The sequence below is a fragment of the Centruroides sculpturatus genome, unplaced genomic scaffold (genome assembly GCF_000671375.1).
Source record: "Centruroides sculpturatus isolate CEXI.00-Female unplaced genomic scaffold, Cexi_2.0 scaffold487, whole genome shotgun sequence".
NCBI classification, from domain to species: domain Eukaryota; kingdom Metazoa; phylum Arthropoda; class Arachnida; order Scorpiones; family Buthidae; genus Centruroides; species Centruroides sculpturatus.
Window position 1 is genome coordinate 257,478 of NW_019384719.1, and position 23,341 is coordinate 280,818.

Below are 23,341 nucleotides of genomic sequence, written 5' to 3' on the forward strand. Positions count from 1 at the left end.
TATTACTTAGAAACCAACTATTAAGTTTAGCATATGTTAGTTCTGTACAGCAAATAAGAGCAGAGTATTCAACTATCAAATAAATTTGTGCCATTGAATATTGTTAATATTAACAGTTTTATTTAATTTTTTAATTTTATCTTAGCATTTATTATTATTATTAGATAAATAAAACAGAAATAAGTAAAACAAAAAATTTGTCATTCAGGAACCATTTTTATTTTCAAAATTTATGCAGTTTAAGAAGTTTCTTCTCAAGTATTCTATTTTTTTCCATTTATTTTGTTTCATTTGTTTTATAATTACATCTACAATGAACTGCTAACAGAAATAAAACAAAAAAAAAATAAGAAAAAAAAAATAGAATGTTTGAAATTATATCTAATAAACTGCTTACCATGGTTTTAATAACTGCTTCAAAGGTACATATTTCATGATGTGCAGGTTTTATTTTCATTCTAGCAGTTTTTTGTGGTGGTATATAGTTAAGCATAAGTTATCTACAGCAAATTATGGTATGAAACACCCCATAAATTATGATTGATAAAGTCCACTTTTTAATAGTTTTTTTTTTAATACAGTGGTACCTCAGGATACAAAATTAATCCGTTCTGAAACTGAGATCGTATCATGAAAATGTCGTAAGGTGGATCATCTTTTCCCATACGATTACATGTAAAACCAAATAATTCGCTCCAACGCGAAAAACATACTCAAATTAAAGCCAAGTAATACATTTAAAAAAATAACTGTAGTAAGAAAAACAAATGAAAAATGCGAACTAATGTAACGTCGTATGGTGAGTTTTTGTTCGTATCGTGGAGCAAAAATATGTTCGAATTTCATGTCGTATCCTGAAAATTTCATATGCTGGGGCGTTCGTAACCTGAGGTACCACTGTATGTTGTTTTAAAAATATATTTGCTCATTAGCTAATTAATTTATTACAAAACAATAAAATATTCACCAATAATAACTAAATATAGAATGAAGTAAAAGTTATTTGACAGAATAAGTTTTACTTCATTTACTACATTTAAAATTTTAATATATATCCAAAGATCTGTATTACAGATTATTGACTTTGAAAATATTTGTATCTTGCTTCATTTGGCCAGAATAAAACTATTATTTCAAAGAAATATAACAGTATTTGAATTTCCTGCCTATAATGCATAGATTGTGTGTTAACTTTCTGACTTCTGTGACTTTTAACGCCTATAACAAGTGTTCCACTTCTCTAACATATATAATAGCTTGATACAAAAAATATCTACACACGATATTTAACTGGAAATTAGGTATGTATAAATAAGAATCATAGCATGTAGTTCTCATTGGCACAAGTAAATTTATATTCAGGGTGTAATAAATCCATTGAAACTTTTATTTAAAAAAATTACCAAATTAAAATTAAATGTGATCAAGTAATATGAGTGGATTTAGTGTAGGAATGGTTAATTAAGTTGCTTAAAATGAGGAATTTGTTTAGGGATCAACATATATGGTAGGTATAGATCTAAACCAGAATTTTGAGCTAAAAATCTTGAGAATGACTTATAAGCCAAATTGATTTATATGACTGTATACATTTTATGTTGAATGTAAGATAATGATTTTTTTTTTGTACATAAACAGATGTATTTGTAATTGAAAATTAAATGATTATTATTGAGACAGATAAATGTATTTAAAGAGAAGAGAATATAAGAATAACCATATTAAATTGTTTTCAGAATTTCATGGTAAGCACTGAGAAGAAAATTCAAATATTATACCATACTTTACATATTTTTGCTTTCTTATACAGCAGAATCCACTTATTATAATCACTTTGGGTTTTTCCTATAGGCTACTGATAATGATACTTGAGTGATAATATTAAATGGGTAAGTAGATAAAACTATAATTAATAGAAATTTTGGTTTTATTGACTGGTATGTTAAATATCTAAAAGAATAATGTCAAAATTAAGTTTTATTATTGGGCTACAATTTGAAAAAATTGTAGGCCTGTAAATTTCCACTGTCATCCATCTGTCTGTCCTTCCTTAATCTTGAGAATGATGTTAAATAGATGAAAGTTGAGACCAGATATGGAAAGCTTAGAGACAGGAGGCCCCAATTAACTATATATGAACTTCCAGTCTAGACCAGAAGTCATGTGATTTTAATTCAAAAATTTTCTCCAGAATGGAATTACTTAAATGATTGACATGACTCTGTTGTTATTGGGATGATGTACAGGGGCAAGACATTACTAATTTGAGATGAAGAGCATATATTTTAAATTAAATAAATTTAAAAACATGATTAAAAATTGCAACCCAGCATTACGATGATGTCACAATAATTTTTGCTTGTTGTTATTAATTAAGAGTAATTCAGCCATTATATAATAGGAGTAACAAATTCCAGCAATTTAAACTACTGTAATGCAAGCAATCAATGATTAAAATGGTAACATTTAAAATACAAATAATGATTGCATGTTACCAGCCAATTGTTGAGGCTGATAGTGCAAAAGGACAACTTCAAAATGCCAGTTTACCGAAGATTATGATAACTATAACTGAAACTCTGATTATAATTATCAAAATTTTATAAATTTAACTTGTATATTCTGGATGTACTAATTCTGATAACATTACATGACCATTAGCAATATTGTGTTATAATAAGTTGATTCTATTGTATTTCTCTTCTGATGTTGCACATGATGTTGTTATATGAATTATTATTATTCATAGCCAATCTTAACTTTTAGAAAAAGCCAGTTTTCTTATTTTCTCTATCAGTTTACATAAGCTATTTATAGTTTATAATCTTTAATGAATTTCTTTTAATCAACAAATTTTTTTTTTTCATATGACAGTTTCATAAGAGAATTTTATAGAGGATAAATAGATATTGTTAGTAGAAAAAATTTTTGTTTTTAATGATGCTTAGTGTTTTAATGACAAATCATTATATAAATGAATGTTAATTGGGTATTAATATTAAAATGCTATCTTTTAGTAATATTATATTTATGTAAAGATACTTTTAAAAGTTTATAATTTGAAACTATTGGATATGGCATCACTGATTTTTATCAATTGATACCAGAAAGTGAAGTAACTAGCATTAATTTTCAACTGTTTTTAATATCTTCTTGATCATTTCTAGGATTGATGTGGGAAGTCAAGGTATTTCTAGGTATTTATATGAAAGGGGACTAATGCCTATTTCTTACTTCAAAATTTGAAGGTATTGATGTAATTATATCTTGTTACACCAAATTATTGTCATATGTAAATGAAGCCCTTCAGGAAATGTAGTGCTATCCTCAGAATCACATTTCTTAGGTAATTGAGTTTGAATGTTTGAAAAAAATTCTAAAATCATATGAATAGGTGTTAATATTTTTGCTCCCAGAACATTGTCTGTAGATGTGGTTGTCATTTCATGCTCAAAAGATTATGATTATCTGGTAAAAAAAAAATCTCACAAGAAAGATTTAACAGATCAAGATAATGTTGAATAACAACATGTCTGCAAGAATTTTTGCAATTCTCACAGCATTGCTTATTGAAAACAAAAAAATATCTAGAAAATACTTTTTATTACCATTTAATATGAGGGTCAGTGCAGTCGTCGATAAGGTGTTGGTAATACACGAGTTACTACAACCATTTAAATACACTTAACACATTTAATATAAACAAAATAAAGATTACAGCAGACAAGAAACATAATAAAGTTCTGTAGCATTAATGTTGTTTTTGTTTAACCTGGACTCAAAAGCTAGCAGGTAGCTAATTTCTTAACGATTAAATCTAACCTAAGTCAACCGAGAGAGAATTTACATAAAATTAGCAAACAGAATACCTTGTTAGGCATTTGTTGGATGGTGATGCTTTCGGAATGGTTGGTTGACCTGTCATGGAGACTATGAGTGTGAGGTCCAGCAGAGAGTTGGTCTTCTTCAGTGATTGCCCCGATGATCGGGTGTGAGCCCTTTTTATACGTGTTGTGCATGAGAATTGACTAAGGTGACTTTGATGATTTAAGTGTTCTAAGTTTGAGTCATGTCCTGGTTTGACGGATATAGACTGTCATGAACTGGATGATTTGGCAGAATTATTGCTATTTTCTAGCCAGTTTGATGGTTCCTCGTACCTCATAATTCCATTCATTTGACAGTTCTCATCATTAATAATCGACTGTCTTGACTAAGACTGTAAGATAAGTCCAAACATACTAGTGACTGTTGACTTAGACTGATATTTGATCGGTTTTATTTATCCGAATATCACAAGTGGGTGAGAAAAAGGAATTGAGGTTTTCCCACTTCTCTTAATTTGTAACTAATTAATTTAATTACTTAATTACCCCTCCGGAATCTCACATGTGATTTAATTATAAAAAAAATGTCAAAAATTATATTAGAGGAAAAATACCTACTAATTTTTTAAAATGTTTATATAAAGAACTGTATTAAAAAAAGTAAAGAAAAATAGACGTTTAGTAATAATATGTAGCAAGAAGACTTTTTAGCAGTTATTTTATTTAAGAATAAAATGTGTTCTACTAAATTGGCATGATACCTCTGATCTTACTCATTAGTCTATAGTTTATTAATATGATTTAGTGTGATAACTGATATTCACATTAGCATTTCTAGAATTATTTAGTATAAAACCAATAAAAATGATGTTCACAGCTAAGCAGAAATAGATAATGAAAATACATTTGGTACTTGCTAAGACAAAGCTTAGATATTATATCTAAAGCATTCTAGTTGTAATACTTATATTCAGATAACACAATATTTAATATTGTATTACAGTACATTGAAAATAAGAAAACCTGGAATAAATTTTATGACTACTTAACATTTCAAAGTACTTAAGTGTCGTCTTTAAATCAATAACAAAATTCAATGAAAACTGATAAAGAGCAATTGTGCTAAATTTGAAATGTTTTTAATTCTAATATTTTTTTATATAATATAGTAGCTATAAAATTTGATATAAAAAATTGTAAATGTTTGGAATATAACAAAATAATATAATAAGCTAAACAAAAACAGAAAAACAATAATGAATGTAAAATATGCAAAATAAAAATAAAAAAGGATATTATCAAAACAAACACTTTAAAGTAAAATTATTATGTATTCTTTTATAATGGATCATGTCAACATTTATCAGATCACTGGGTTAATGATCAGAATGATTAAAAGTTTTTCAGCTATAAATTTGTAAAAAGATATTAAACCTAAGGTTATTTTTAAAGAATTAAAGTCAAAAACGTCCAATCTGAGGAATCTATAGAAGACCTTTCACTTATGAGTACATATGAATAACTGTTCTAATACAGTTGTGCAGTGGATGGGATGATGAAAATAAGTAATAAGAATTAAAATTGATGAAAATTTGTTTTGAATTGTCAGTGAATTATGAATATAAAATTTAAGTGTTGTTTTATTATGTTCAATTTTCTGTTTTCCTATGGGACCAGAATCTGTTGTTCACAATACAGATTTTGGGTGCACACTCCATGTGTCACAGGATATACATAATAGACATTTTGATTAAAATATATTGTATAATATATTTTGTATTGTTACCATTCACTTCACTTTTTCTGATATATCATATTTCCTTGGTTAAACCTGAGGGGTTTTTAAAATGTACAGTACAGTATGTATTCCTACAGTTTTTTTGAGGCTGCAATTTATTACCTCACAACAGGAGATGAGTGGGTAAAAGTTGAAAGAAATACTGCAATTATTTGTACATTTTTTGGAACTATTACAACCATTTATTAACTGTATTTATGAGCTACAGCTACAACATTTTAAATAATTGTTGTTTTCATAATTAACCCAAATCACCGTCTTCTGATTCAAACTCATCATCTCCAATTCAAGTTTTTCTAATTATTTTTCAGCTGATAAGCTCTCAAATTATGAACTCAATTGCAACTTTCTCACACTCAGTATTTGACAATATTTATAATTATATTTCCAAAAATATCTTGGAATTGAAAATGTCTGACTCTAGGCACTTTAAAGAGGTAAAATTTTAGTTAAATTCCCTACCTGTCATTCTAAACTACATTATTTAATACTTCTTCAAGCTTTTCATCTTTTTCAATCCAGGGTTTATTTTTAACAGCAGTTTTATTCCCTGAGGTTAATCAATGAAATACAGTATATTATATTAATTTGTTTTTATAAAACTGTATAATAGTAAAATAAACAGATATAAATGAAAACTTATTGTAAGATACATTCTATTCTTATTTAATTCTTATTAAAAAATTTAGATTCAATAACAGTTTTTTTTCCTATTGCAAAATTTTTTACCATTGTAAAAATGTAAAAACATTATATATTAATTGATATTAATAGTGATAAAAAATGATGCTATTTTTCAAATATTTTATCACATTTTCATTACAGTTATATTCCTCTTCAATGTGTTCATTAAAGTTTTTGAATAACTATTATGAAAATGTGATAAAATATTAATAAAACAGTAGAATATAATAATCATTAAGTTTTAGATTGTTGTTTTTGTTTTTTATATTTGTTAAATAGTTGTTATAAAACTGTTTTATCTGTTCAGTCTATAGTTAAATTATAGTATGTAGAAGTCTTATTTATATATAGTTATTAATTAAAAATTATATTAATAAATATTGCTAACATTTGAATATTTATAAGACAAAAATTTCTGTAATACAAATTTATTAATCTAATTTAAAAAAAAAAAATTTTTTTTGGAAAAATATTGTGAAAGGAATTAATTCTAATTCAAGTAACAAGATTCTTTTGTAAATGTTATAAAAGATGAGCTATAAAATGAAATAAAGAAATTAAAATTAGTATCTGTGTACCATTTAAATATTTTTATTAAAAATTATTTAATTATAATTTCCTTCATGGAAATAATTTAAAAACATTAAATAATAGAGTTTCTGATTTTGAAGAAATAAATTGATGTTTTAGCCTTTCAAAAGAATATAGGTTTAGTAAAATCTTCGTTTATTAATTTTTTAGGTAATTCTAATTATAAACTTGTGTAAAAGAATAAGCAATTTATTTCAATATGAAAGTGGCTAATAAAATTTTCTAACTAAACTTGTTTACCATTTTTATATTGAAAGAAATTTAATATTATTATTATTTCTTTTGTTTTGAAAACCAGAATGAGTGTAGAATTAGCTAAAAACATTTGTAAATGATTACAGTGATAGTTTTTAGATCAGTGATATAAAATAAATTTTGTTATTTTTATCTGTATTTATTGTTAGATTGGTTTTTTTTTTTGGAAAATAAAAAATTGAATTTGCATTTCTTAAATCTTATTTCTTTTGTTTCTATTATTTAATTTATAATAATAACTGATATAATTACTTTATAAACAAGTAATCAAGATACTTATATTTATAAATTCTATAGAATTTTTCAGTTCTTCATTAATAAATTTCCTATTATATAATCTCTAGGTTATAAAAATATTTTTACAAATTTTTGATTGAACATTTTTTTCCTAAATTTAGACTTTTAGTTGTTATAAAATTATTTAAAATTAATTTATAAATAATTGATAGTATACATGTAAAATATTCAGCCTTTAATATTTATGAAAACATTATGATAACACAATTTTGCTGCCTTATTAAGTTATAATTATTATATCAAAAATAAATAAAATTTTTATGGTGCTTGTGACAGTAAAAGGTGTTAAAGAAATATAATTTAAATACAGAATTGAGAAAGTGCAAGAGATTAGTTAAATTTATATTGTTTAACTAAATTGTCAAAAAATATATATGCTTTATTATAGTTTGTAGAATATTTTAATTTTTTATATTAATTTTTAATATAAACTTTTTTATATTTAATTATTTATATTTTAAAATTTTTATTCATTGATAACCATTAAAATATTTTATTGAAATATTTTTATAAATATTAAAATAATATGAATATATTTTTTAAAATTAAGCATATAAATCTAAAACAAGGATATAACAATTTTTTTGAAATATTTTAAGTATGCGTTTTTGTCAGTTTATTTATCTTGCAATAAAAATGTTTATATTGTAATAATTTATGAAAATTCAGTTACAAAATTAGTTCTACAATAAAATTTTTAATAATTTTATTTACTTGCATACATAAATAATTAATAAATGATAAGAGGAATAGAGAACTCGTTACATTATTTTATTATTAGATTCAAAAAAATAAGTAAAAACTCTAAACAAAAAATTTATGTATTAATAGATTAAATATAGTATTAAATATATAATCAGTTTTATTACTTGTATTCATTTTGTTTATGTCTGTTTTTTAAAGAATATTTAATTATTATTAGATAATTATAATTTATAGTAACCTTATGAGATTGAACAAAACAAATTAGTGTTGATTTGTTTTTGCAGTTATTAATAATATTGGTCTAACGAATATACAAATGATTATAAATAATTAGTTAGAACAGTAATAAGTTTTTATTGAAGTTATTTGAAACTAAATTTTAATCACCAAATATATGTCTAAAACATTTATAATACAAAAAGAAACAAAATCTTTTGTTTGACTTATATCTCACTAATGTTTTTGAGTTTACAGGTTTGTCTTCAGAATATAGTCAACAAATATCTTTAGTGTTTCTCTATAGATGAGTTTGTAGACCTGAAAATGCTTGGGAGATTTTTAATATCAGTCAGCCCCATTAAAGTAATGCTTACATTAATCAGAATTCACAGTAGCAAATTTCATAACACAGAAAAATCACAAAAATGGAAAATGAACAAAAATTCATAACAATGATAGAAAGTTATGAAAAGAAAAGGAACAAAGAAGAACTGTGAATTATTTACTGTAATGGGTTATGCAGGTTATATTTTAATTTTTTAAATGTTCATTTTCTTTCTTTTTAACATTATTGTTATGCACACCCAACATGAGTGTTCACAGAGAGTGCTAAAGGGGTACTTGCCCCTGGGACCAAGTAAAAAATTTCACAAATTATAATTGTAAAAGTGATTGTGATATGTTATCTTACACTCTTGATCATGGGACTCATTAATGCAGTACTGTATACTATAATCTACTTGTGGAAAAAATGCCAAAAAATTAAACAACTAAAAATTTATTGATGTAATTATTTGTCTTCAATTCCCACCAAAAAATTTTCTGAGGACACCCATGACACTCAACATAAGTACATTAATTAATAATAAATTAATAGATTAATCAGATTCATATTTGCCCAAATCCAAGCCTAAATATAATTTTAAATAATTTTCATTCTTTACAAGTTCACCACAAATTTTTTACAGTCATCTATATAAACTTGCCATCTGAGGTGCCTCTATGTTAATACTGTTTCAAAAATTATTTTCAAGTTAAATTATAAGCTAAATTAAGCTAAATTATATTATACTAAAGTTAATTATTTTAATCAACTCATTTCATTTATCTTTTCAGCAGTTACCAATGACTTTTTATTACTTTTTACTAAAAAATTAGCAGTTTATTTTTATTTTCATAATATATTATTAATGTTTTCTGTCATCCAGTCTGCATTTGATTATTATTCTAATATGCATTAACATTTTTGTTTGAAAATGCATTATAAATACTATTTATACAATGTAAAAGGCCCAAAGATAACAACAGACAAGAGCAGTAAATTTTTAACAGTCAAACAACACAAAAATCAATTGTATCAATCCAAAAAAAAAAATTGGCAACGTAAGAGATGATGAATATTGACAGAAAATTTAACTTTATTAAAATAACTGATATGTTTGAAATAAAACAACTGTAATAATTGTAACTATTTGTCTTTAAATGATACTTAATTAAAATCATAGTTATCTACAAAATTAACTAATTGTTATATGAATCAATTATTCTGTTTTAATATAAAAACAATAAACTAATAAACGAGTACACGTTATAAAAACATTTACAATTTAGCATTTGTTGGTGAAGACATTACTCTCTTTAACAGATTAAGCAAATCGTAAATATATGGTTCGAAATACTTGTCGTCATAGAAAAGTGAAACGACAAGTATTTCGAACCATCTATTTACGCTTTGCTTAATTTCTTAACGAGAGAAATGTCTGCGTTGAAACACAGTGTGTTTCAACGCAGACACGAACATAATCCGTTAACGAACATAATCCGTTCCAAGACTTTGTTCGCTATTCAAATTGTTCGCTATCCAATTGTTCCCTATCCGAACTGTTTTTTAACCGATCACCCACTGAATTAAATCGTGATTGTTTTTATATATTGTAACTCAATATTATTTTTAGATTAAAACAGAAAATTGATTCACATAATAATTACTTAGTTTTGTAGATATTGCATATATTATTTTAAAGCATATGTGGGACGCCGAGGGTATGACGAGGTCGTACTCTTTTTGTCGGCAACAGTTTGGTGAAAACTGCCCACTTGTCAGGGATGGTTACGAATTTCGATCCCGAGGGGTCGGAATTCTTTTTGTCAGGTCGAGTGGAGGAGGAGAGAGGGATAGTCGATAAGGTGTAGGCGATATGCGAGCAAATGACACCATTTAACAATGGAAACAACGATTTATTAGATTAACGAAATTACAAACTCTAACATCACGAAAGTTTAACTTTGTTCGCTAGCTCCTAATACACGGAGAGATTCGCATTTATCGTCTCATACCTCTATGAAAAATTCACGTAGAAGGGAAACCAGAGTTCTTTATCTTGGGATCGACGCACAAAGAAAAATTTTATCCTTCGAGACTTGAATCACTTTAGTCCGACCGTTGATGAGAAACTCCCCCGAGGTGGGGACAGAAGTCACTTTTATAGCTTCGTGGCGGGAGAATTCGTCATGCGATCAACTATTGGGGGAAGTAGGGTTGGTTTAGCAGGTGTGGAGGTTAAAGTTGTTCCCGGGACCACAACAAAATAACGAATTCGGACTTTAACTGTGAACTTTTTGTCTTGCAGCAGAAGAATACCATTGTTCGATGGTTGAATGTTTGCATTAAAGAGGAGAGTTATAAGTTTCTTTCGTTGTTGATGTGATATTTGATTCCTTTTTTCGACAATGTTATTTNATCTAATAAAATGATAATATAATATGTTTATATTATCAGTCTACATCAGTTTAATGTTACATCTGTGCAAAAAAAATATAATACTAAGCTATATTCAATGTAAATGTAAATTTACTTTTGTAGAAAACATTAGTTGGTTATTTAATTAGAAGCATTCATATATTTTTATTACCAAGGTACACTATAGTAACAATCTGCTTTATTATTAGTGAAAAAGATTGTATAAAGTATGATAATACTATATATTCCCATGAAATTACATTTTTTAGCTTTTGGTACTAAAGAAAGTAAGCTTTATGAGATGTTAAGTTAAATTATTTTTTCCTTCTGATGACTACAACTATATTTTATCATCATTTGTGCAGTTTTTTTAACTGATAAAATCTCTTATTAATTTTTTAAGAGATAATATACTAACCTAACTCTATAATTGATCATATTATCATATTTCTTCATTTCTAAGATGATATTGATACTATTACAAAACAAACCATGAGTTATAAATTGAATTTTAAGATTTTTTTACAGGAGAAAATCTTTAAATAATTAGTTTTATTAAAGTTTGTTAGGTAAAACCTAGTTAGAAAGACTGTACGATAATGGAATTTAACAATTTAATGTGTTAATATAATTTTAAGCAAAAATTAAAAGAAAAAGAGAATACAGTGAGTGCCTCGTATAATGGACGCTGCAGACAATGGACTTTCTGTTTGGCTGTTACATTACTTCAGGAACGGACTGGCTGTGAAGAACAGATTTTCCGTTCGGCAGTTACGTGAGGCAAACAATGGACTTTCTGCGAACAAGTGCGAATGATATTTCCACTCTTTTGCCGTTGCCAATGACAATCTGCTATTTTTATAATATATTAGCATTATTAGAATATATTATTAGTATATCTGAAGTACAGAGCTCCCATTGGGATTCGGCTTGCTCCCTTGTTTATTACGTACATCACCTTAGTGCAGGGTATTTACATTTATTCAAGTGTTGTGCAAATCATGGCTTCTAAAAAAACAGAAAAGTGATTTCAATTGAAAGAAAGCAAGAAATCATCAGAAGGAGTAAAAGTTGACAAAAACTTCCTTGTCAAATCTGGAGAGGTTCAGGAGTTTACCAACACTCATTATCCAAACAGAGCTGAGGCCAACAGGATCAATGATCTCTACAATGACACCCTTGCCTGTCATTTCCGACAGGTGTTGAAGAAGAGAGAGAAACAGACCACCTTGGACATGTTTTTCGAGAAGCCAGCTGCCAAAAATCAAAGGATGGAACAAGAGGAGTTGACCCTGCAAGCTCCAGTAGCTTCTCCTGAATCTAACTTCAATTAAAAAACAATAAACAGAGACCTGCTGCAATGTGTATAAAGTCTGTATCTGTATGATTGTGTGAAGAAAGTGTTCCTCCCCTTCTCCTCACAACATCTAATTACCCGGCATAACTGGTGACTGCTCCATTTTCATTTTTTTTTTTTATGGTACAGTACGGTTATTTTATGCTGCGGAATGAATTATATGTTTTAACATGTATTTCTATGGGAATCTGTGTTTCGTATAACAGACATTCATCTGGAATGGATTAAGTTTGTTATACGAGGCACCACTGTACTACAATAAATGAACCAATAACAGTTTTTAAAGAAATTCTTTTATTAGGTTATAATGACATTTAGGGTATTAGACATTTTGAAAAATTTTATTGACAGTTAACTCATCAACAATAAGTTTAGCTTGGTAAGTAATCACTATCATAATCACCATCAATATCAATCATATTTCACCACCTTTGCTGCAAACTTTCAATCCTTTGAGTACAGAATGACTGGAGTTTGTCTTTGAAGAAAGTCTCATATATCAAGTATTGTCATTAAACTGTATATTGACAATATAGATCTGCAGGGTGGCATTATGATAATACAAAACAAAGATTATTGCCTTCTCCTGCACTATAACCCCTTTGACATTTACAACAGCTAGTTGATCTTTGTTCACCCATAAATGCTTTAACAAATGCTTTGCAGATTGTAAGCCTTCAGTGCATTGTTGTCACTTTTGAAGTGATAGAGTAATAGCTCACAAACGTTTTCTTTTGAAAGTTTCATATTGTCATACATTACTGATGCATCTATTTCCAATGAAATATGTGATTAAACATTCTTTGGTTACTCTACTTATATATCCACATTGAACATTCTAGAACATTTTTTCCAGTTGTTTGTAGAAAAAATTGAAATGTCTAAATTTTACCTTAACAACCTGATGTTAAACATAAGTGGGATAAATGGGAGATACTCATTAAAATTTCTCAATTCTTAACAATATATGTATATTATATATATATAAGTTCTATCATAATATATACGGTAGAATTTATGAAACTTGTAACAAAGTTTCCTGTTGATACACACAATAAACCAGGGATGGCAAATCTGTGGCATGTAAGGAGAAATCATCTGGCACATAACATTTTGATTTATCATTTGTTTTTTTCAATCATCCTTTCAGTTTATCATTTGATCATTTGATCAACCTTTTTTTTCAATCAGCTTTTTTACATTTATTCTAATTAAAGCATATTTGTTTAATAAATTAAAATATCATTATTTGAAGTCTAAAACTTTGGACACACAAACATTTTTAAAGTTAAGTATGCTTACTGTATGGTGGCATGTGGGCTCAAAAAGGTTTGCCAGCCAATCTTCTACATTAAAAAACTTTGTCTGCTTCTTCCTGTAGATGTGATCTTGACTAGTCATTTTTTATTGTTAAACTTTGCCATCCTTCCTTCCAATAATTCCTAGAACCAAGACCAAGAGTTCCGTCTTCTTTGTTCCTGTTTTCTTACCACACATTGCTGTTCATATTGAAGAATAGTTTTGGACCATTGGGACAAGTGACTCACCCATTTAAAAATTTTTTAACAGAGCCGTAGCACAAGCAGAATTTATTACCATACGTACTATACAACCTACAGTAATATACTATATAATTACAGGAAAAAATAGTTCAGTTACCAAACAATACAAATGCCATAAAACAAGTAACGTTTGTCAGCTGTATTTCCATGCTCTTCTGCATAAGCAATAACTATTCTTTTTAAAGTTGCATTATAATGCTATCTTGAAAGCATTTTAAATTAAAAAGGAGTTAAAATAATTAATATTTCAAATTATTTTCTTATTGTTAATGAACTATAACCAAAGAACTTCTTTTAAACATTAGTTACTCAAACTGTTTTTAATCTGTTCAATTAAACTCATTTTAAACTGTTGACTTAAAAACTGAATTTTAGTTTTTTTTTATATCAACAGATAATATAGAAGTTAGTGGTTTGATACAAATACTGCATAAAAATAATGATTAAATCACCTAAAAATTAATATTTGATAATTTTGTTATCAAATTTATAAAATTTTAATTCATCTAGAAATATATTAATATAAAATCTTGCACACACTAATCAGTTTTATATTTTGCAAGTTCTTAAGAATTCAACTCTATCTCAATACTTTTAATCTTATTTAATATATAATGGATTTTTAGTTTATTTCAAAACGGAAAAGAATAATTTATAATATTAAAGATTTTAAAATAATAACTTTATTTAAAATATTTCATAAATAAATTATTTTAATATGCATTAAATTTTACAAACAAAAAGTTTAAATTTTTCTTTTTATAATTTAAACAGTTAAGGACTAATTTTCTCAGTTTTTTCTCTATTTGATTTATATTTTTTTCAAGTTAAATATTAAATAATTTCTTCAATATTGTTAGAATGAATTAAATGATTTAGAAATTGATATAGACAGTAGTTGAATTATTTAATTAAAATAAATTATTTTTTGATTAAATTCATTTAAAGTTATAAAATTTTAATTCTAAGAACATTCAAGTTTGACTATTAAAAATTAAGATCACTGGTAAAATATCCCAAGTCAGTAACTCACAATTTCCTGATTATGCTGATTGTAAGCTTTGCATGCCTAAATGCATCTCCTGCAAAACCATATCCCAATTCAAGCTTTATGTAGCTGTAAATAATATTAGAACTTTGGGGACAATTGAACATCATCTCTATTCTCAGACTTGGGATGATGTTCAAATGAACCACCATGACTTGGGACAGTGTTCAACTTTAAGACAGTACAAGTTGGTAGAGAAGTAAAACATAGTGGAGTGTGAACCTGAGGTGACCATTAATGGTTCCTCTAGATCAGTGTTTCTCAACGGGGGCGCTATCTCCCCCATGTGGGTGTTTTTCCATGTTGAGGGGGCGATTAGTAATAATTTATATTTTGGGGGCAAAAAACAATTTTCTGGGCGATATAGTAAAACATTGTATTAAGAATAATTAGATATTTTATTTGTTATATCGTACAATAATTAAACAAATAACATTATATTAGTCACTAGTCTATTCAATGCAGTACGAATTTGGCATTAGTCTTGGCCCTCGACATCGGTATTTTGTAGTGAAGGGGGCGATACTACGTAACGGTTTTACTGAAGGGGGCGACGATTCGTTAGAGGTTGAGAAACACTGCTCTAGATAGTCAAAGTCAGTCAGATCAGTCAATCCGATTGCATCCATGAACAGGATTGTCATGGAGTCGAGTTATATATTCTAGGATTGAAGGAAGGATCTGAATGTTGTTATCACTAGTTTATTTACCGATAATTACAACTTTATGTACAGAAAGTTATAACAACGCCGATCATGTAGACAAAGGTCGGAGCACTCAAGACAGGCATCCGAAACGAAACATGTTGAGCCGAAAAGTGGTCAACCTCGACCTCTGACATCACACCGGTTGGGGACGGTAGTCAGACACAGTGTTGCTGACTGCTGCAATACTCCTTTCCTAGTGTAAACGATCGTGACGCTAGAGAGAAACGTGCTGGGAAACGGACGCGTTCCGGAGCGCATTGTGGTTTTGGTTTCGGCTTCTTGCTTCAAGTGCATGGTGCTCGATGGTTTAGGGTCTTGTACTTCTGTTGAACGGGGAACTTGTCTAGTGTCTGTCTCTTGTTTGTCATCTGTTGGTGGTTTCTCATTTGGTGAAAGGTGTTCCGCCAGACAAGTAAGTCGGCTTAAGTCTGTCTATAGAGATAACTGTCTCTTTTTGCCATACGTGGACTTTGAAAAATTTGTCTGCACGCTGCAGTACGGGAAATGGTCTGTCGTACGGAGGCTGCAGAGGTGGCCGTACGGAGTCGTGCTGCACAAAAATGTGGGTGCAGCACTGTAGGTCCTGGGGGATGAATATTTTCTTTGTCCCGTGACATCTCGTTGGTGTTGGTGTCAGTTGATGCATTTGCTCTTTGAGCTGCTGGACGAAAACTGCTGCGTTTGAGTCTGTCGGTGTAGGGGCGAGGAACTCACCTGGTAATCGTAAGGTCGTCCCGTAGACAGTGTTGCCGACCACCACAAACCTGACAAGCCAGGTGCTTCTGAAGGAAATGCTGAACTTCAAGGGAAAAAAGAAGAAACCATTGTGAATGGAAGGAATGCAAAATCTTTATTTTTTCTGCCAGCCATAACTATGAAGTTAGTGAAGTATACAATATGGATGGAAGAGTAATGCAAACATTTACTTTGCTAAAAAGATTGTGTCTTTTTAGCAACACATCTACACAAAAATGTTACAAGGAACTTATAAGGGAAATTTTACTTATAAAGCAAAGGAAACTCAATGATTTGATAAAACTTCAACAATATCAATAAATTAAACCAAACAGTTTCATTTATTGAAAGTTTGGTGGGGTCTGACTTTGTTGATAACAGTGACTCTGATTATGGAGATTAACATGTTAAACTCATCCATTGTCATTTTATATCAGCCTCATTGTTTGGATGGTATTTTGAAAAAAAACGTGTTAGATTGTCTTATTTAAATAGTGGTTAGAATGACAGCTCAAGTCACCTTCCCAGAAAAAACAAAATATCTCATCAATAGGATCACACAAGAAGATGCAAATTTGCTCAATACACATTACAAGTGGGTTTACAAATCACTGTAATTACTCTAAATCAACTTGTTATTCAAAGAACACTTTAAAATTCCATTTCCTGTAAAACGTGGGTATTCAAACTTGGGACACTGTTCTTTAGGAGAACTTAATTGTGTTTAAAAAAATTCTAACTATATCTGCATTAAAATATAATTGAATTTAATTAATACAGGTTGAACTTTTAAGCTTATAAAATAGATTTTTCTAAGCCTAAAAACCATTCCTATTTATTATTGAAATATATAATTTGATATATATACATATATACACACATACAATATATATAATGTTGTTATACATGTATTATACATGATCCTATTTTGTTAGATAGAATTAATATATAAAATAAGAATATTGTTTTAGTAATATTAACTTTATTTATTTCTGGAAAGCTCAGAAATAAATAAAGTTAGAGACGATAAGTTAATATAAGAAATTTCAATTAATATTTGTGCTGTATCTATAAAAATATACTTCATATTATTTATAAAATAATTAAAAACAATATAATTTTTTAAATATTTTTAAAACATATATCCTTGTTTTAATTTATATTCATTTAAATGTTATGTTTATTTTCAATGTATTATTCTATACAATTGATCTTTAATTCTTACAGTGTTTAGGATTCTTACATCAAGTTTAACATTACTTGTTGTAAGCCTTAAACACTGAATTAGATGATATATATGTCATTAGCATATTGCCATGGTCTTTAGATTCCCAGTGCTGAGCAGGGTGTGTGTGGCACCCTTTTCCAGGCATTTCCCGGTATGGTGCCCTACACTAAGCGTCCAGCACTAGATAAAAGTGGAATACCAGTTTATCAACCATCCACTGCGGCATACCAACAGGCACTAGCCATGCAAGTTCAGCAGCCTTTTGTACCAGTTTCATGTAAGTACAAAAAAATTTAGGTGATAATATGTGAATTTCAAATTAAATATATTTTTAATGTGTTAAAATAATTTATTTAGATTGTAATAAAATTTAACTGTATTAACCATTAATAATATATATAATCAAACTTCTATATAATGCCCCTAAATAGTGCTATCCTCATAAAGTGCCAATGAATATTTGTCAATACATCTTCTCTATAAATATTAAATAGGGAACAGTACCTGTGAATTACTAAATGTAAAATTTTGCATTACAAATAGCATTATCATTAAATCATGTGAGTTTCAAACTCAAACTTGTATATAGCCCTCATTACTACTTGTAATTTTTATTATTTGAGTTTCTTTTGTTTAGCACTACATTTGATTTAGTGCCAATTTCAGAGGCAAACAAATGATGGCATTAAATCAATGTTTGACAGATAACCAATGCATTATTTACACAAAATTACAGTGAAGAAATAATTTAACGTTTTATTTAGTTTAATACTATCTACGAATTTGAAGTGTATCATTTGTGGACATCATATCTAAAGACTGCAACTTTTTATTTACATTTTAAACTAGAAGTGACATGTTTGGCATTATTGTTCTCTTTAGACTAATACATATATGAACATACTTTAAGTACATTCATTGCCTATAAATTTAAGGGGATACAAACAAATATTCTATTTCAAATAGGATACAATTATCTTGAACTTGAACTAACAAGTTTGAAAATAAAGAAATTAGTTCAAAATAATTTTAAAGTCATTAATACTGTAATTTCATACAGATAATCCACAAGTTACCTGTGTTATATGTGCTTGAAAGAGAGTGCCAGTTATGTGATGTGGAGGTTTATATTCCAATTTTAAATAGATCATAGAACACCCTCCATGTGATTTATCATTGGTGAATGTACTGTACTGGATAATACATTAAGTAACTATTTAAAAAAAGAGAATTTTACAAAATATAAAATACATAATCTAACTCACTTGTGACTATGTAGAAGGTGTTCTATGAACTTCCATAAGTTTTGAATTAGATAATGTATTTTATATTTTGTAAAATTCCAGCCACAAGTTAAAGTCCATTTACCCTGTAATTTTTCCATGTGTATTTTATTGTTATTACTGGACTAAGAAAATTAGTCATAAAATAGAAACAGTAAATCATATTTATTTTTACACTTTACATTACATATTAATATAGTTCATAAATATCTGCAATTAAATTATAGGTGGTCAGTGAGTACAAGAGTAAAGTTTTCAGTATTTCAGAAGGATTTCTCAGTTGCCACTTTCCTGTTAAATCTAAGTACCAAACCATACAAATGAGGCATCTTCAAATGCTTGTTAGCAAAGATAATACACAAATGCATGCTTGTGTGTGTACACCACTGTAGTAAGCTATTGATAGTTACAATTGAAAGTTATTTAATATTTCAAATTTTACACAAATGTTAATTTTATTAATGTAAAATTAATTTCTACATTAGATCCTTCAATGAGTATCAAAATCTGTATGTACTTGTTATTAAGGTTAAGGCTTATTCACAAATAATTTGGCACTCTTTTGGATGCAATTACACAAGGAGGAAAGCAGCTAACTATTTTAGAAGTTTTTTATTGCTGTCAGTTTGTTAAAGATGCATTTCAGGCTGAGCTCCTCATCAGCTTAGCAGAACTTACAGACCAGAAATTAGAGTTTTAAAAATTACATTACCTACATTAGAGTTTTAAAAATAAAGCTAAAAAGTACTTTTTTTTAAGTTTCAATTTTGCTAGGTATTATTTTGAATTAAATTTAATCATGTTTAAATAAAATTGTTAAATTTGATTCAAAAATCATTGCATTAATTAATGTTAGTACAGCTGCCCCTTGATAATCCAACAAGTATGGGACCAAAGGGGTGTCGGATTACCAAAAGTGTCCGGATTACCGAAAGTGATTACATATTTGGCATTGTTTTGCTAGCAGTAGCCTACAATATTTCCTACTCCAACTGTTTGAACAGAACTGCTCACAGAAAACACATGAAATGTGTGTCATCATGTAAGAATTGGGTGGGGAGATTTACGTCGCGACATGCTTCTGTACAAGCAGACACGTAACAGGGACGGATACCTTGACAGGAGGTGCATCGGATTACAAAATGTCAGACTTTCAAGGGACAGCTGTATAAGACAGCTGTCTAACTGCTTAGTTTAGAACAAATTATTTTATATTGTCCAATAACTGCATTGCAATTTTACTAAACAGACACCAGACTTGCAAAAACTTAATAAAAAAAAAAGTAATATTTTGTTTTTAAAACTCTATTCTTAAAAATCCTACACAAAGACCTATATTATATTATTGTATGTGGACAGAGCTGACACTAGATTTTATGCTGCCCAGGGCAAGATATGCATTTGACACACCTTATCTCCTACATAAAATGAAAAATTTCATTTTGAAATGCCATACCAATTAGAAGTGCTATACCTTGCTCCGTCAATCAATATTCAACTTGTGCCATATAATATAAATAAAAATAAATAAAATATTAAAAAAATAATACACCCGAAAATTTTATATAGATTTATGAAAATTTTCCACCCTGGGCATAGGCCCAGTTTACTAATACAGTAGCACCAGCCCAGCATTTTGACCATTTTATGTCATTATCTATCAATACATTTGGAAAGATTTCTAAAAAAATAATATATGATTAATGAGAAACATGATTGGGATAAAAATGCTTACAGTTAGTTAGTTGTAAGATAATTATATTCTATTTGAAATATTATTTTGTTCATGTTCTCTTAAGCTTACAGGCAATGAATGTATTTGAAGTATATATATGGTCTGAAGAGAGGGATAATGTTGGAACATGTCACTTCTAGTTTAAAATATAATAAAAAGGAGTCTTAAAAGAGTTGTGAATTCTTTGGATATAACATAAAACTAAATAAAAAAATATATATGTTCATTATCATCTTTAATGTGAATTAAAATTTTATTTTTATAAAAATGTTATTAAATTCACCATTGGCTTTTGTGAAAGTTCAAAAACAATAGGCTTCCTGCCTATAAGTTTTGTGTTACTGATGGAGACCTCTTGTGGTAAAATAGTGAACTTTCTAGTTGCAAACAACAGAGTTATGACTGAGCTAACATGGCAAAATCAGTGAATTTCCTTCTGGAATAAAGAAACAAAATATTTGTAGCATAGTAGGATGTAGCAATTTTTACAGTAATACCACAGGAGTAGGTTTTTGGTTTTTTCCAAATGGAAAAAGACACAGAAGAAATGCATAGATTAATGCTGTACAGAGGCTTTACTTTTATTTGTCCATCTTCATTAATTATAAAAGCATTCCTAAGGTTTGATGAATATTTTATTTCCAATAAACAATAATGTTTGTCACTGTCTCTGATAATGTCATCTGGAGAACACTATAGCCATGACATTTCTGTACAATACAGTGGGTGATCGGTTAACAAACATAATCCATTCCAAGACTTTGTTTGTTATCCAAATTGTTCATTAACCGATTATCGATTTACTATAGGTTTTTATGGGAATTTGATTAATTCGTTCTGGAGACTCCAAAAAAATATATATATACTTTTTACTACGTTTATTTATATGTAATAGTAAAAATACATATATATGCAGTCTTGCATTTTTATTAGTCGTTTTTTTCTGTTTGTGGGGGTTAAAGAATCTGTCCAATGTCGATTACTTTTCTCTTTTCTTCAGGATTTTTCGGAAGTAATTAATAGTATTGTAACCGTAGAGATCACCAACCCCATTAACCTTATTCTGGTTTGGATGCCACTTGGATGATCGTTGTTCTGACATCCTCTCATTTCTTCAAAAGATCTTTAGTAGCAGACGTCGATATTGGGCCTCTTTCATCTTCCTCTTTTTCAAAAGAAAACACATCTCGCCAAGTTTCTTGGTATTCTTCATTTGAGAGTTCTTGGAGTTCTTCTGTCATCAGATCAGTTTCAGGTTCCATTATGAGCTCTAAAATGCTGTTTATTTCTCAGATGTGATTTTCATTACTCCATTAGCAGCTTGAGACTTCTTGATATAGCTTTCATAGCTAAGATTGTGCCTACTGTAGACCTGTTCAAGCCATACTGCCTAGCAACATCAGACATTTTGTGCCCACTTTCTACCTTGGCTATTATTTTTTACTTGGTTTCTACGGTGAGCACAGTTCTTGACACTCCTCTTTTTAGGCTCCATAATATTATCAGTTTCTTTTTTAAATAAAAATTTCAGAAAAGCACTTACAAAAATTCAGAGAACAGAAATCAACTAGCCCACAAAAAATTACTTAAATTCAAGGCCTGGATGAAATTTGAAATTTGGTATTAAAACGTTAACGTATATCCGATGGGACAGTTATCCTTTCACCTTTTGTAAATAAACCCCAACTCAAAACTTAACAAGTGCCCGTCGGAAGACTATAAAAAATTATTTGTCAGAAAGGTAGACAAAAAGCTTGTAATTCCACAAGGAGAGTTTCAAAATTCGGAGGAATACTATCTGATCGGTGTCGGGTTGAGCGTCGATGTTGACGTCTCCCGCGCTCCGAAAGGTTTCAAATTGTTACCTGAAGACAAAGGAAAATCAATTGGTATTCATTATTTTCCATCGCTACTTTTTATGTTTGTTCAGTAAAGTGTTCGTTATCCAAACATGTGTTTGTTGTCCGATCATAAAAATCTTTCGTGAAAGTGTTCATTATCCAATTTGTTCACTATCTGAACTGTTCATTAACCGATCACTCACTGTACATTCTTCATTGAGCAGATAATATCTTAAGAATTTTCTATCAGTATACTATATTTGGATCAGCTGGAGATATGTATTGATTTGTTTTCCTATCTTTCTCTTGTTTCAAAAATGTGGCTAAGCCTTGTTGCTTGTTTGTATTCCTTTTTTAAAGTTACAGATTTATTCCAAGCTTGTAGTAAATTTGTTCTTTGTTCTGTTTTTTTTTCTTCTTTACTAATAAAAAAGTAAGATGTGCTACAGGCTTGCAACTATGAAGAAGTCCCACCCTGCATGAACAAAAAACATTAATCATTTTCTATTGGTCATTAAGCTGAAAAAAATAATATACTGTCATTAAGTTATGTTTATGTTGATTCTTTTACCAGTTCTCTTACATCCTATATTGATGACAGCAAATCTTGTATGTACTTTTTATTTTGCACTAAACCACAGAAAACACATGAAATGTGTGTCATCATGTAAGAATTGGGTGGGGAGATTCACGTCGCGACATGCTTCTGTGCAAACAGACACGTAACGG

At 28.6% G+C, this 23,341-nt stretch overlaps 1 protein-coding gene across 6 annotated transcripts in view; it reads left to right on the top strand.

Annotated features, from left to right (window-relative positions):
* LOC111627986 (muscleblind-like protein 1) overlaps positions 1–23,341 on the top strand; it is a 198,943-nt gene that overhangs the window by 150,815 nt on the left and 24,787 nt on the right. For all 6 annotated transcript variants that reach the window (XR_002757099.1, XM_023371691.1, XM_023371692.1 and 3 more), the window contains one exon: positions 17,853–18,030. Coding sequence is in view for 5 of the 6 variants with exons in the window: in XM_023371691.1 (XP_023227459.1) it covers positions 17,853–18,030 (178 nt within the window). In the remaining variant the exon portion in view is untranslated. The remainder of the gene's footprint in view (positions 1–17,852; positions 18,031–23,341) is intronic.